This window comes from Myotis brandtii, unplaced genomic scaffold (assembly GCF_000412655.1).
Source record: "Myotis brandtii unplaced genomic scaffold, ASM41265v1 scaffold208, whole genome shotgun sequence".
Taxonomy (NCBI): domain Eukaryota; kingdom Metazoa; phylum Chordata; class Mammalia; order Chiroptera; family Vespertilionidae; genus Myotis; species Myotis brandtii.
The window spans coordinates 4237329-4249966 of NW_005357764.1; the positions used below are offsets into that span (position 1 = coordinate 4237329).

Below are 12638 nucleotides of genomic sequence, written 5' to 3' on the forward strand. Positions count from 1 at the left end.
TTTAAAAGTATGTTTACCAATCTTGTATTTCTACTTCTGCTTTTTTTAAAAAACTACATACATATGTACACTTGGGTGGGTAACATAACACAGATTGACACTCATTCTTTCTAAGTTTCTTATAATTAACAGGTTACTTAAAATACTTTGAAAAATACCCCCAAATTAGCTATTTTGAATTGACAATATAAGAAATAATCAAGGTTTTGTAAACCTATGTACCTTAGAAATAAAGAATTAAAACTAATGAAACGACTATTTGTGAGCCATTTAATCATGGGACATCTGTTGCTATTTATGAGTTGTGGAAACACTGTAGTGATCATATAAAAATCCTCAATGCCATTCATTTTATAGAATTTTCTAAGTTATACTTTAGCCTTTTCAAATGCTTTCCCCCAAATTACATATGCTGTTTTAGTTCCACTTGGTTAAAAATCTACCTCCACCCAAAAAGTCCAGTCAAAAAGAAAAAGCCATCCATCCAAGAACACACAATATGCACTGCAATGCATGATACACAGGTGACTGACTCATTCAGATCAGAATCTAATGGGGGGGGGGGGGGAAATGCCATAATGCATGTTGTGTCTGCTTCCTTGTTATATATTTAACGTTCCAAACAATCTTTATGTTAAAGGAGTATCTGAGCAACATATGGAGAGTGAGTGCTTGCTACAGCAGCCAGAAGAGGAAGATCACTGGATTCAATCCTGAAATTAAGAGAAAAAAAAATCTCAGTCAGGCTTTCTGTACCCAAGTCACTATACCTCAGCAGTAAAGGACCCAGGCCACCCTGACCAAAAGAAAAAGGTAAGAGAGCTGAAGATAACAACAGTTGGAAATATTTAAATCAGTAAAAAAAACCAGAACCAAATTTTTTTTAAAAAAAAAAACTGAACATCTACCCAGCTGATGTGGCTGAGTGGTTGAGCATCAACCCATGAACCAGAAGTCACAGTTCGATTCCCAGTCAGGGCATATGCCCGGGTTGTAGGCTCAATCCCCAGTAGGGGGCGTGCAGGAGGCAGTCCATGGATCATTCTCTCTCATCATTGATATTTCTATTTCTCCCTCTCCCTTCCTCTCTCTGAAATCAATAAAAACATAATAAAAATATTTTATTAAAAAAAGGATCTGAAACCCAATGGTGAAGTCATGGGTGTAGGAATGCATCTCACTGACCTGCTGATGGACCATGCATCACAGCAAGAAATCTAAGAAATACAATATTCTATATAATAAAAGCCTAATATGCAAATCAACCAAATGGTGGAACGACTGGTTACTATGATGTGCACTGACCACCAGGAGGCAGATGCTCAACACAGGAGCTGCTCCCAGCCCGCAGGCCACAGGCCGGCCAAGGCAGGTGCCAGCGGGGGTCCCCCGATTGCCCTGCAGGTCGCCCTGCAGAGGGAGGTGACTGGCAGCAGCAGGGGGCAGGGCCAGCTGGCGAGCGGGTGAAGTGGGGCCAGCTGGCGAGTGGAAAGTGCCTCCCCCCATCACCCCACCAGTCGCCTCCCAGAGGGAGGCAACCGGCAGCCGTGGCAGGGGACAGGGCTAGCGCACGGCGGGTGCCAGCAGGGGCCTCCAATCGCCCCGCCAGTTGCCTCACAGATCAGCCCTGATTGCCGGCCAGGCCTAGGGACCTTACCCATGCACCAATTTTGTGCATCGGGCCTCTAGTAGTATAATATTAGGATAATAGTGTGCAACCACATTGTTTTGAACACAAAGGTTTCTATAAAATATAGAAGAAATAATGGAAGCATCTTAAAAATACATCTTACCACAAATAATTTACAGGAAAAGAAAAATGGCCAATAAACACAGAAACATCACTCATGTAGACTGATTCATGTTAGAGAATAAATAAATACACATACGTAAATTGTAATCAGATTTCATTTCTTAGCAAGTAGCCTGACAAAGATTAAAAAGTTGGTAGCAGCCAATAGCAAGAAGTGTGTGCTTCCTGCTATTTGTGATAAATTATTCTGGTACTTACTGGGTAACATTTACTATTACATATCAAAATAACTATCAATATCTATCAAAAATTTAATACACATGCCCTTTAACCAAAAATTCTTCAAATAATTTATCCTATAATCTTCAAAGATTTTACTCATTCTAGCATTGGTTTGTAGTAGCAAAAGAAAATACATCAGGCCCTCAAATAATGTTCTTCCATTAAACAGCATCATTTCATTATAACTATAACTACAGGCCCAGTGCACGAAATTCATGCACTGGTAGGGTCCCCAGCAGCTGCTGGCTGAGTACTCCCTCCCTTCCCCCAGCCACTTGCCACCGCTGCCGCCGGCTGGGGCCTCCCTCCCTTCCCCCAGCCAGCCTCGCGCCCCACCCCCGCCCCCCGAGTCAAACTCCTGGACAAACTCCCGGTCGAGGGGACAATTTGCATACTATGCTTTTATTATGTAGGATGAGATGCCACTGAAACTTAATTCTTATTTATATTAATTAGTACATGGTAAAACTGGTTTCATTATGTCATTTCACTTAAAGCTGCAGAACCTACTAAAGATGTTAAGTGAGAACTTACTGTTTATATAAATCCCACCATATAATGAAATGCTATACAGCTATTAAAAATGAGATAGATCAGTATGTGCTTATATGAACAAATGTTCAGGATTTATTAAAAGGCAAGTTGCCCGATGATATAATAGAGTAGAAATTAATTTCTATTTTTTATTGTATAAAAAATTTCTGTCAGAAGAAACAATCCATTAACTGTGTTTGGGTGAAGCTGGCAAGTTGGGGAAAAGACGATGAGGAATTACTTTTCATTCTATGCCATAATGCACTATAAATTTTGGTTAAATGCACATTACTTTAAAAACTACTTTAATTTTTTTTTTAATAAAGGCATTATGCACAGAGAATCATCTATTGCCAATCTGGATGGTAAGGAGTAACATTAGTGAAAGAATTCAATTTGGTTTCTAACAAACATTAGCTTCTTGTTGATGTTGGCTCTTTCTTCCTTCATAAAAACTGAATTAGACAAAAGTTCTGGCTTGTTTTAATTTCCTCAACTAACATTTCAAGAATAATTAACACACACACACACACACACACACACACACACACACACACACACAAAATGGCCATAGGACATAAGGAAAAAGATCACGGAACATAATGAAAAGGGCTATACTATGCCTCCCAACAATTTATCTGTTCTTCCTTCAGTTAGCACTTTAAATAACTGTCTTCTTCCCAAGAATAACTACAGAGTAGACAGACATATAGATAATAGGGAAAGAGTAGTAATATGTAGATAATGTACTACCATCCAGTGTGCTGCTATTTTAATCAGCTCATTTGGATGGTGGAGGGGAGGCTGGGAAGGAGTTTTGAACATATATGTAAATAAAAATAAATATTACTTATTTTTCCAAGACAAAAAAATTAGATTTAATTCATTTTTATCTCACTATATTCTCAATTTACTGTAATGGCAGAGGGGACAATGCACTTTAGATCAGTGGAAAACAGGGATATGCTCTTATGTGGTACAGAGCAACCTGAATGATAATAGTGTCCAGCTTCTAACAGGAAAAGACACTTACAAGAAGGCAATTCTAAGGAATAGCTCTTGCTTAAAGATAGCACAATGTGAAAGCCAGGAAAGAAACCATGAACATACCCTAGAACCACTCCCAGCTCCTTGACATGAACACGCATCTGGCCCCTCAGGTACTCAGACAGCATTTTGCTTTTGAAGTACAGCTCCTGTAACCGGTCTTCAAGATGCATTACACACTGCAGTTAGGGGAAACCAAGAACCAGGTCAGAAAATGGTGTCCAATTCTAAGTGATGGCAATTTTGAAAGCATCATATTTTTGACAATTCTATTTAGTTACTCCAACATAAACTACAATGTGGAGCACATTTTTTAAAAAACTGAATTTATTGGGGTGACAACAGTTTGCAAAGCATGCAAGTTTCAAGTGTACAACTCAGTAAGACATCATCTGCACACTGCATTGTGCACCCATCACCCCAAGCAAAGTCTCTTTCCATCCCCATTTCCGCCCCCCTTTGCCCGTCTCCCTTTCCCTTTGGCTATCACCACACTGTTGTCTATGTGTTACATATATGTTTTTTGGCTAATACCTTCACCTTATTTCATCCAGTCCCTCCTCCCCACTTCCCTGTGACAGCTGTTAGTTTGGTCCACGTATCCCTGCCTGTTTTCTATATTTTTGTCAGTTTACTTTTTCTCATCATATTCCACATATAAGTGAGATCATATGGTATTTGTCTTTCCCACAAGGGATCCAATTTCTCCACATCCTGGCCAATACTTTATTGATGTTATAAATATCCTTATTGGTGTGAAGTGGTATGTCATTGTGGTTTTGATTTGCATTTTCCTAATGAGTAATAATGTTGAACATCTTTTTATGTGTCTGTTGGCCATTTGTGTATCTTCTTTACAGAAATATCTATTCGTTGTGTCTTTGTTATTATTGAGTTGTTAGAGCTTCCTATATATTCTGGATATCAAAATCTTCAGATATGATTTGCAAATATTTTCTTCCATTCTGTGGGTTGTCTTTTTACTGTTGATAGTGTCCTTTGATACAAAACAAGTTTTTAATTTGATGAAGTCCAATTTATCTATTTTTTACTTTTGTTGCCTGTGGTTTTGGAGTCAAATCCAAGAAACCACTGCTGAATCCAATGTCACAGATTATCCCCTATGTTTTTCTTCAGAGTTGTATACTTTTAGCACTTACATTTAGGTTTGTTCAATTTTAGATGTAAGTTTGAGTTTATTTTTGTATAAGGTATAGGTAAGGATTCAACATCATTCGTTTGCATGTGGACAGCCTGTTTTCTCAGTATGAGTTCTTGAAAAGACTCCTTTGTCTTTGTCTTTTGAAAAGGCTCCCCAGTCAAAAACCAGTTCATCATATATGTGAGGGTTTATTTTGGGGCCATTATATTCTATTGGTCTATATGTCTGTCCTTATGCTCGTACCATACTGTTTGGATTACTGTTACTTTGTAGTAAGTTTTAAAATCAGGAGGTGTGAGTTTTCCTACTTTGTTCTTTTTCAAGATTGTTTTGGTTTGTTCAGAGTCCCTTGAGATGCCATACACATTTTAGGCTGGGTCCATTTCTGGGAAAAAAAAAGTCATTGGAATTTTTGATAGGAATTGCATTGAAACAATAAATCACTTTTGGGGGGTGTAATCATTTTCATAATAGCAAGTCTTCCAATCCTTGAAATATGGAAGATACCTTTCCATTTATTTATGTCTTTAATTTCTTTCAGCAACATTTTGTAGTTTCCAGTGTACAAGTCTCTTGTCTCCTTAAATTCATGTCTAAGAATTTTATTCTTTTGATGATATTGTAAATGCTTTCTTCATTTCCTTTTCATATTGTTCATTGCTAGTGTAATGAAATGCAACTATCTTTGCATGCTGATTTTATATCTTAAAACTTTGCTGAATTCACTTATCAGGTCTATTAGTTTTTTTGTGGAATCTACATTTTCTAAATATAAGGTCATGTCATCTGCAAACAGAGATCCTTTTACTTCTTCCTTTCCAATTTGGATGCCTCTTGTTTCTTTTTCTTTCTTAACTGCTCTGGTTAGGAATTACTATGTTGAATAGAAGTGGTGAAAGTGGGCATCTACGTCTTGTCCCTCATTTTAGGAGTAAATCCTCAGTCTTTCACCATTGAACATAACATTAGTTGTGGGTTTGTCATATATGGTCTTTATCATGTTGATCTAGAGTGGTTTTTAACTATGCTATCTTATAGTTTTCCTAAGAAGAAAAAAAATCTTGAAAGTTGGAAATGGTGTCATCCATAAGAGGTTACCGGTATTATGAAGAGGAATCATCAAAGCCCTGGCATGACAATGAGGGTCCAGAATGCACTGCATTCTGCACAAAGCTTAGGGACATTTCATGTCCATACATTACATGATACTAATCAGGTACTAAATTATGGCTGCTGAAATCATAGAATATACTATAAGACATGTACGCATCCCCTTCTTTTTCTAGTCAGCTTGGGCTGCCATAACAAAATAACATATACTCAGTGGTTTAAACAGAAAATTATTTTCTCACAGCTGTGGAGCCTGCAAGTCTGAGATCAGGGTGCCAGTATGGTCGGGTTCTAGTGAGAACTCTTTTTCTGACTGGCAGACAACTCTTTGTCCCTGTGTCCTCACATGGTCGAGAGAATGCAATTTCTCTTTCCCTCTTCTTATAAGGACATTAATCCTATCATGAGGGCCCCATCCTCGTTACCTAATTAACTAACCCTAATTAACTTCAAAAGGCCCATCTCCAAATACCATCATCGCATTAGAGCAGCCGTGGGCAAACTACGGCCTGCGGGCCGGATCCGGCCCGTTTGAAATGAATAAAACTAAAAAAAAAAAAAAGACCGTACCCTTTTACGTAATGATGTTTACTTTGAATTTATATTAGTTCACACAAACACTCCATCCATGCTTTTGTTCCGGCCCTCCGGTCCAGTTTAAGAACCCATTGTGGCCCTCGAGTCAAAAAGTTTGCCCACCCCTGCATTAGAGGTTAGGGATCCAACGCTTGGGACTTTAGAGGAACACCAACACCTTCTTTCAGGAAAACAATGATGAAGCTAACAGTAGTGGTTCAATGTAGGCACATACTAAATAGTTTAGTCACCTATTACAGTGCTCAAATTCAAGCCTCAGACACACTTACAAAATTTGGAGACAAGTTATGTTTATAAAGCTGAAGAGTGGAATGAAGCAGATTGGAAACAAGACTGGAAACCAATACTTCCTTTCCCAGTTTATTATCTGTCACTCGTCTCTGGCTACTGGCCACTTGCACAGTCCATTTATCCATATCTGCTATAATACAGACAGCTTCTGCTATTGGTTCATCCAACACTGGATGCTGGGGGGAAAAAAGAAGAATTCATCTTATAATGAGCAAATAAAATTTTCAAAAGATAATGCTAATGGAATGAGACAAGAGATATGAAATGCAAATAGAATAAACTAATATTAAGTTATGACAGCTACTGCCAATCATCATAGGTAGAGATTTATTACCAGAATTTTGTAGTCTTTAATCCAGAACTTGATTTTCACTGATCTTTTGACCATTTATTCATTCAACAAATTTACTGAGTACCAACCATGTGCCAGGCAATTGAAGAAAATGTTTTTTACCTTGAAAGAGCTAACTATTTTAAAAATAGATAGGATGGAGATTGACATGAACAAGTCAATCTAAGGTTCTGTGCTAACTATCCCAACCTGTCAGGCATTAATTTGCTTGAACATCTCAGGGACCATTCCTTGATCACATGAAGTACCCTGCTGGCTATGTGCAATAGGTGTTTCTATTTTACGAAGATGTATATCCAGAGTATGGATACAGAAGTTAAAAGGAGACAACTCAACAGATACTAATATGGCTAAATGGGAAAAAAGTCACTCTGCACGCGCACACACACACAGACACACACACAGATATTATACCCTAGTTACAATTTTAAAAATACAGATCTATAGCTAATAGAAAAAAAAAGAATAAAAATACTCAAATCAAACTATCATAAAGATCTCTGAATAAGTATGGAATATTAAGATTATAAAGAACAATTTCTTTTTTTGCTTTGTATATCTTTATATTATTTGCATTTCTATCACAAACATTTACCTAAATAACACTTTTAAAATTAAAAAATTTAATGCATAGTAAAAAGTATTTTTAACTCACATATACTGACAATAGGACCATAGGCACATAGCTGTGCTCTTGACTTTCCATAGCTTACACATAAAGACCAAAAGCAAATATGTACACAGTACCACTATCAGAAAGAGATGATGAGCCCTACAATGCTCAATACTTCAACATCAGTCTATCTTTAGAAAGGTAAGAATTTCTTCAACACTGGCCATATAGATTAGCAGTAATAAGACTGAGACACAAGTAATAATTTGAAATACTTGGACCCAATGGCCTTTTTCCTTTCAAAGTTTATGTTATTACAATTTTATAGTTAAGAATGTAAGTTTCCTCCCGGATAAACCCAGGTTTGGCACTCTCAAAGGATATACTTTTGGGCAGTTAATGAACAACTGCTTTGAATAAATCTTTTTGTTTGATGCTAAGGAAACAAAAAAAAATGAAGCTCACAGTCTTATGAGAAAGATAAATAGAAATACACCTGGCTATAAAAAGACATGTATAGCCCAGCCATTGACCTGGATTGGGCGTCGACCTATGAACCAGGAGGTCAGGGTTCGATTCCCGGTCAGGGCACATGCCTGGGTTGCGGGCTAGATTCCTAGTGTGGGACATGCAGGAGGCAGCCAATCACTGATTCTCTCTCATCATTGATGTTTCTATCTCTCTATCCCTCTCCCTTTCTCTCTGAAATCAATAAAAATATATTTAAAAAAATTTTTTTAAATAAATAAAAAGACATGTAACAGATGAAATAGAAACCAAGTGCTGGGGTAGTATAAGAGGGCAACAGGGAGTTCTGTGTGACTGGGAGTTTCACAGTAGAAGGGTCATAGGGACAGGACACTGAAGTATGGCTAGGATTGCTGTTGATAATCGGGAGAGAAATATGGATAATTCCCGTATGGATAACCCTTTGAGACAATGTGGAGGAACCTGGAGAGTATTATGCTAAGCAAAATAAACCAGTCAGAGAAAAACAAGTATCACATGATCTTACATATATGTGGAATCTAATGAACAAAATAAACTGTTGAACAAAATAGATCCAGAGACACAGAATCCTGGAACAGACTGAAAATCTCAGAGGGAAGGCAGAGGTGAGGGAGTGGGAAGAGATTAACTGAAGAACTTACATGCATATATGCATAACCCTTGGACAGACAATAGTGCGGTGAAGGCCTGGGGAGAGGGCAGGAGCCGGGTGAAGGGGGAAGGGGAAAGTAATACTTTCAACAATAAAAGTTTTTAAAAATTACATATATGTATATGTGTGTGTGTATAAAATAAGAAAGACTAGAAACCCAGTTACTGAAACAGATGGCAGAAGACAAAACATTCATTTTTTTTTTTTTTACCAAGGCTCCAAGAGCAATAGAATGGGACTACTAATGTAAAAGCCTTGCAAGCTTTGTAATGCCAATTTTGCTATCTGTATCTGTAGTAACCTTTGTTCATCTATTTTAGAGACAGTATGGCACAGAAGTTTAGAAGCATAGCGTAAGAACAGGCTTAGTTAAGATTGGGATTGATTTCTAGCTCTGCCATTACCTATCTATGTAATTTAAAAATCTTTCCATGCTATACCTGAAATATAAGAGTGGTAATAGTAAGTACTACAAAGGGATTATTTTAAGATTGAGGTATTACATTTAAGTGTCTAATACACACTAGGAACACAATAAATACTAAATGCTTATTACTATTACTATTCTTCCCTAGTAATTAGCAGGTAGCAACTCAACACCAAAATGCTTTGTCTTCAATAGGAGACAGTAACCCCATCCATTGTCAGGCTTTCAGAGAAAACACTGAAGAGCACCGTGTGTGGTAATGAGTACAGAGGAGAAAGAAAAGAGACTGAATGACTAAGATCAGGCGTAAGGAAAGACAAGAAAACACACAGAGCATTACAAGGACCCACATGGGATTTCCTAATCAAGTACTTACTCAGCACTCTATTAGGCATTGGGAGGACAGAATTGAAAATACAGAAATAGTTCCTTCACCCTGAAGAACAAATATCATCAACTGATATAATTTGTTTCTTCTGAAGCATTAAATTACTTCCTGAACCTTCTTCAAGTATTTATTTTTTTATATGTTGTACTACACTTACTCATTTACTTGCCTTATTTTTCTCCATTACTAAGTAAATAACTTGAGGTCAGAAACTATTCCTTTTTCATCTATATATCCCTTGAAGTGTTAGCACTATGTTCACAACAAAGAATGTCAGTAAATATTTGATATTAAAAGGTTGAGCAATATAGCTTTTTAAATATAAAGAATGTGAGTGTGACTAAGTTTTCCTGGATTTACCATAATTCCCCTACTATATAATAAAGCACTAAAATGTACAACTTTAATTTTCTACAGATATAGTTTTAAACCTTTTTGACTAACAATTAAGTGTCTGCTTGCTCACTGAGTCATATTTTCTCACCCATATTTTCCTAGATGGCTTTCTTCATTTCCTTTTTAATGGTTATTATGGGGGGTTGGGTGGGAAGAAGGAAAAGTTTTGTTAAAACAAAAACTAATTAAAGTGACAGATGGAATTGAAGGGAAAAGTAGAAAATTCAGCAACAGTTGGAGACTCCAATATCCACCCTCAATAACTGATGGAACAACTAGACAGAAAATCAGCAAGGACATAGGCTATCAAGCAACTTGACCTGACATCTATAGAACACTTTGCCCAATAACTCTTTAAATGCACATGGACCATTCTCCAGAATAGACCATATGCTGGGCCATAAAACAAGTCTTAATAAGTTTAAAAGAACTGAAATCAGACAAAGTATTTTGTCTGACCACAATGGAACTAATTTAGAGAACAATAAAAAAAAAATCAAGAATTTCACAAACATTTGGAAAGTAAACATCATGCTTCTACATAACCCATGGGTCAAATTAGAAAATACCTGGAAGTAAATGCAAATGAAAACACATCAAAATTTATGAGACTCAGTTAAAAAAGTGCTTATAAGGAAAATTTCTAGCTTTAAACGCTTATATTTGAAAAGAAAAAAAAATGTTTCAAATCAATAACATAGGCTTTTACCTTAAGAAGCTAGAAAAAGAGCAAACTAAACCCAAAGCAATCAGAAGGAACAAAATAATAAAATTATGATAGAAAACAATGAAATATAAAGTGATTACAGAAAAAATCAATTGAGACAAAAGTTGTTTCCTTGAAAAGATCAAAAAAACTGACAAACCTTAAGCTAGAATAAGAATCAGCAAACCTTTCCTGTAAAGAACCAGATAGAAAATATTTTTGGCTTTAGGAGATGTATGATCACTGTCTCAATGACTCAACTCTGCTGTCGAGGCAGAAAAATAGTCACAGAATACATAAATAAATGGGTGTGGTCACATTGCAAAAAAACTGTATTTACAGAAAGCAGGTGTATTTGTCCCATGGGCCACTGCATGCTGATGTTTAATGTATGTGGGCCAAAAGTATCTACTAATGAAATCAAGGCATGAATGAACTCTTCTTTGGAGAATCCCCTACCTTTATGGGAGGAAAAAAGAACAATACAGATTACAAAAGTCACAAATAAAAGAGGGGACATAACCAGAGACCTTATAGAAATTAAAAGGATTATAAGTGTATACTATGAAAAACTTTATTCCAATATATTGAAACTAACTAATTTCTAGAAAGACAAAAATCACCAAAATTGACTCAGGGAGAAAAAGAAAATCAGAATAAATATTTAACAAGAAATTGAATTAGCAATTTAAAATATTCTCTTTAGGGCCCTAGCAGGTTTGGTCAGTGGATAGAGTGTCAGCATGCAGACTGAAGGGTCCCAGGTTTGATTCCAGTTAAGGGCACACGCCTGAGCTGTGGGCTTGATCCCCAGTGGGGGGCGTGCAGGAGGCAGCCAATCAATGATTCTCTGTCATCATTGATGTTTCTAGCTCTCTCTCCCTCTCCCTTCCTCTCTGAAATCAATAAAAATATATAAAATATTCTCATTTGACCCTGGCTGAGTGCTTAGTTGATTAGAGTGTGGTCCAGACATGCCAAGGTTGCAGGTTTGATGTCCAGTCAGGGCACTTACAAGTAGCAACCAATAAATGTATAAATAAGTGAAGCAACAAATAAATGTTTCTGTTTCTCTCCCCCCCTCTCTCTCTCCCCCCCTATCTAAAAATCAATCAATAAAAAATAAATAGGAGAAACCAAGATGGCGGCATAGGTAAACACCGGAAATTGCTGCCTCGCACAACCACTTCAAAAATACAACTAAAAGACAAAACAGACATCATCCAGAACCACAGGAAGGCTGGCTGAGTGGAAATTCTACAACTAGAAGGAAAGAGAAAAGCACACTGAGACTCAGAGGAGGTGCGGAAGTAAAGTGCAGAGGTACGGAGGCGCACGCCGAAAGGGCTGGCAACTGCGGACGCAGCGCACATGGACCCAGACTCATACGGGGAGAAACTGGACTGTCTGGCATCGGGCAGAACTCGAGGGCGGCTTTCTCTCAGAGGTGCATGCAGCGATTACCGTGACACTGAGACGCGGGGCCTCTTAGGGTAGGTCTGGGGAGCAGCCATAGCTGCTTGCTCCGCCCTGTTGATCCCCTGAGACCCCGCCTCACCCAACCTGTGCGCAAAGGCTTCTGCATATGAAAGGCCTGGCCCTTTGCAACCTGAAAATTACCTAACAAACTGCAGCTGAATCAGAGAGATCCAGAACTTCCAAAAGAAGGTCCAAGGCCCCACAGCAGCTTGCATTGCTTCACAGCTGGGCCTCATCTGGGCACCTCCAAACCCCAAACAAAGAAGAGGAATCTCTCCATAGCTCCTGCTGGGTAGCCTTAGGCAGAGGCTAAATTAACACCTCCTTAGAGATCCAAGA

General features: G+C 37.8%; 1 protein-coding gene across 3 annotated transcripts in view; it reads right to left on the reverse strand.

Annotated features, from left to right (window-relative positions):
• Positions 1–47: 47 nt before the first annotated feature.
• FNIP1 (folliculin interacting protein 1) overlaps positions 48–12638 on the reverse strand; it is an 88552-nt gene continuing 75961 nt past the window's right edge. For all 3 annotated transcript variants that reach the window (XM_014539099.1, XM_014539098.1, XM_014539100.1), the window contains 3 exons: positions 6755–6952; positions 3680–3795; positions 48–713 (listed from right to left, as the gene is read on the reverse strand). In XM_014539099.1, coding sequence (XP_014394585.1) covers positions 635–713; positions 3680–3795; positions 6755–6952 — 393 coding nt within the window. In that variant the 3' untranslated portion in view covers positions 48–634. The remainder of the gene's footprint in view (positions 714–3679; positions 3796–6754; positions 6953–12638) is intronic.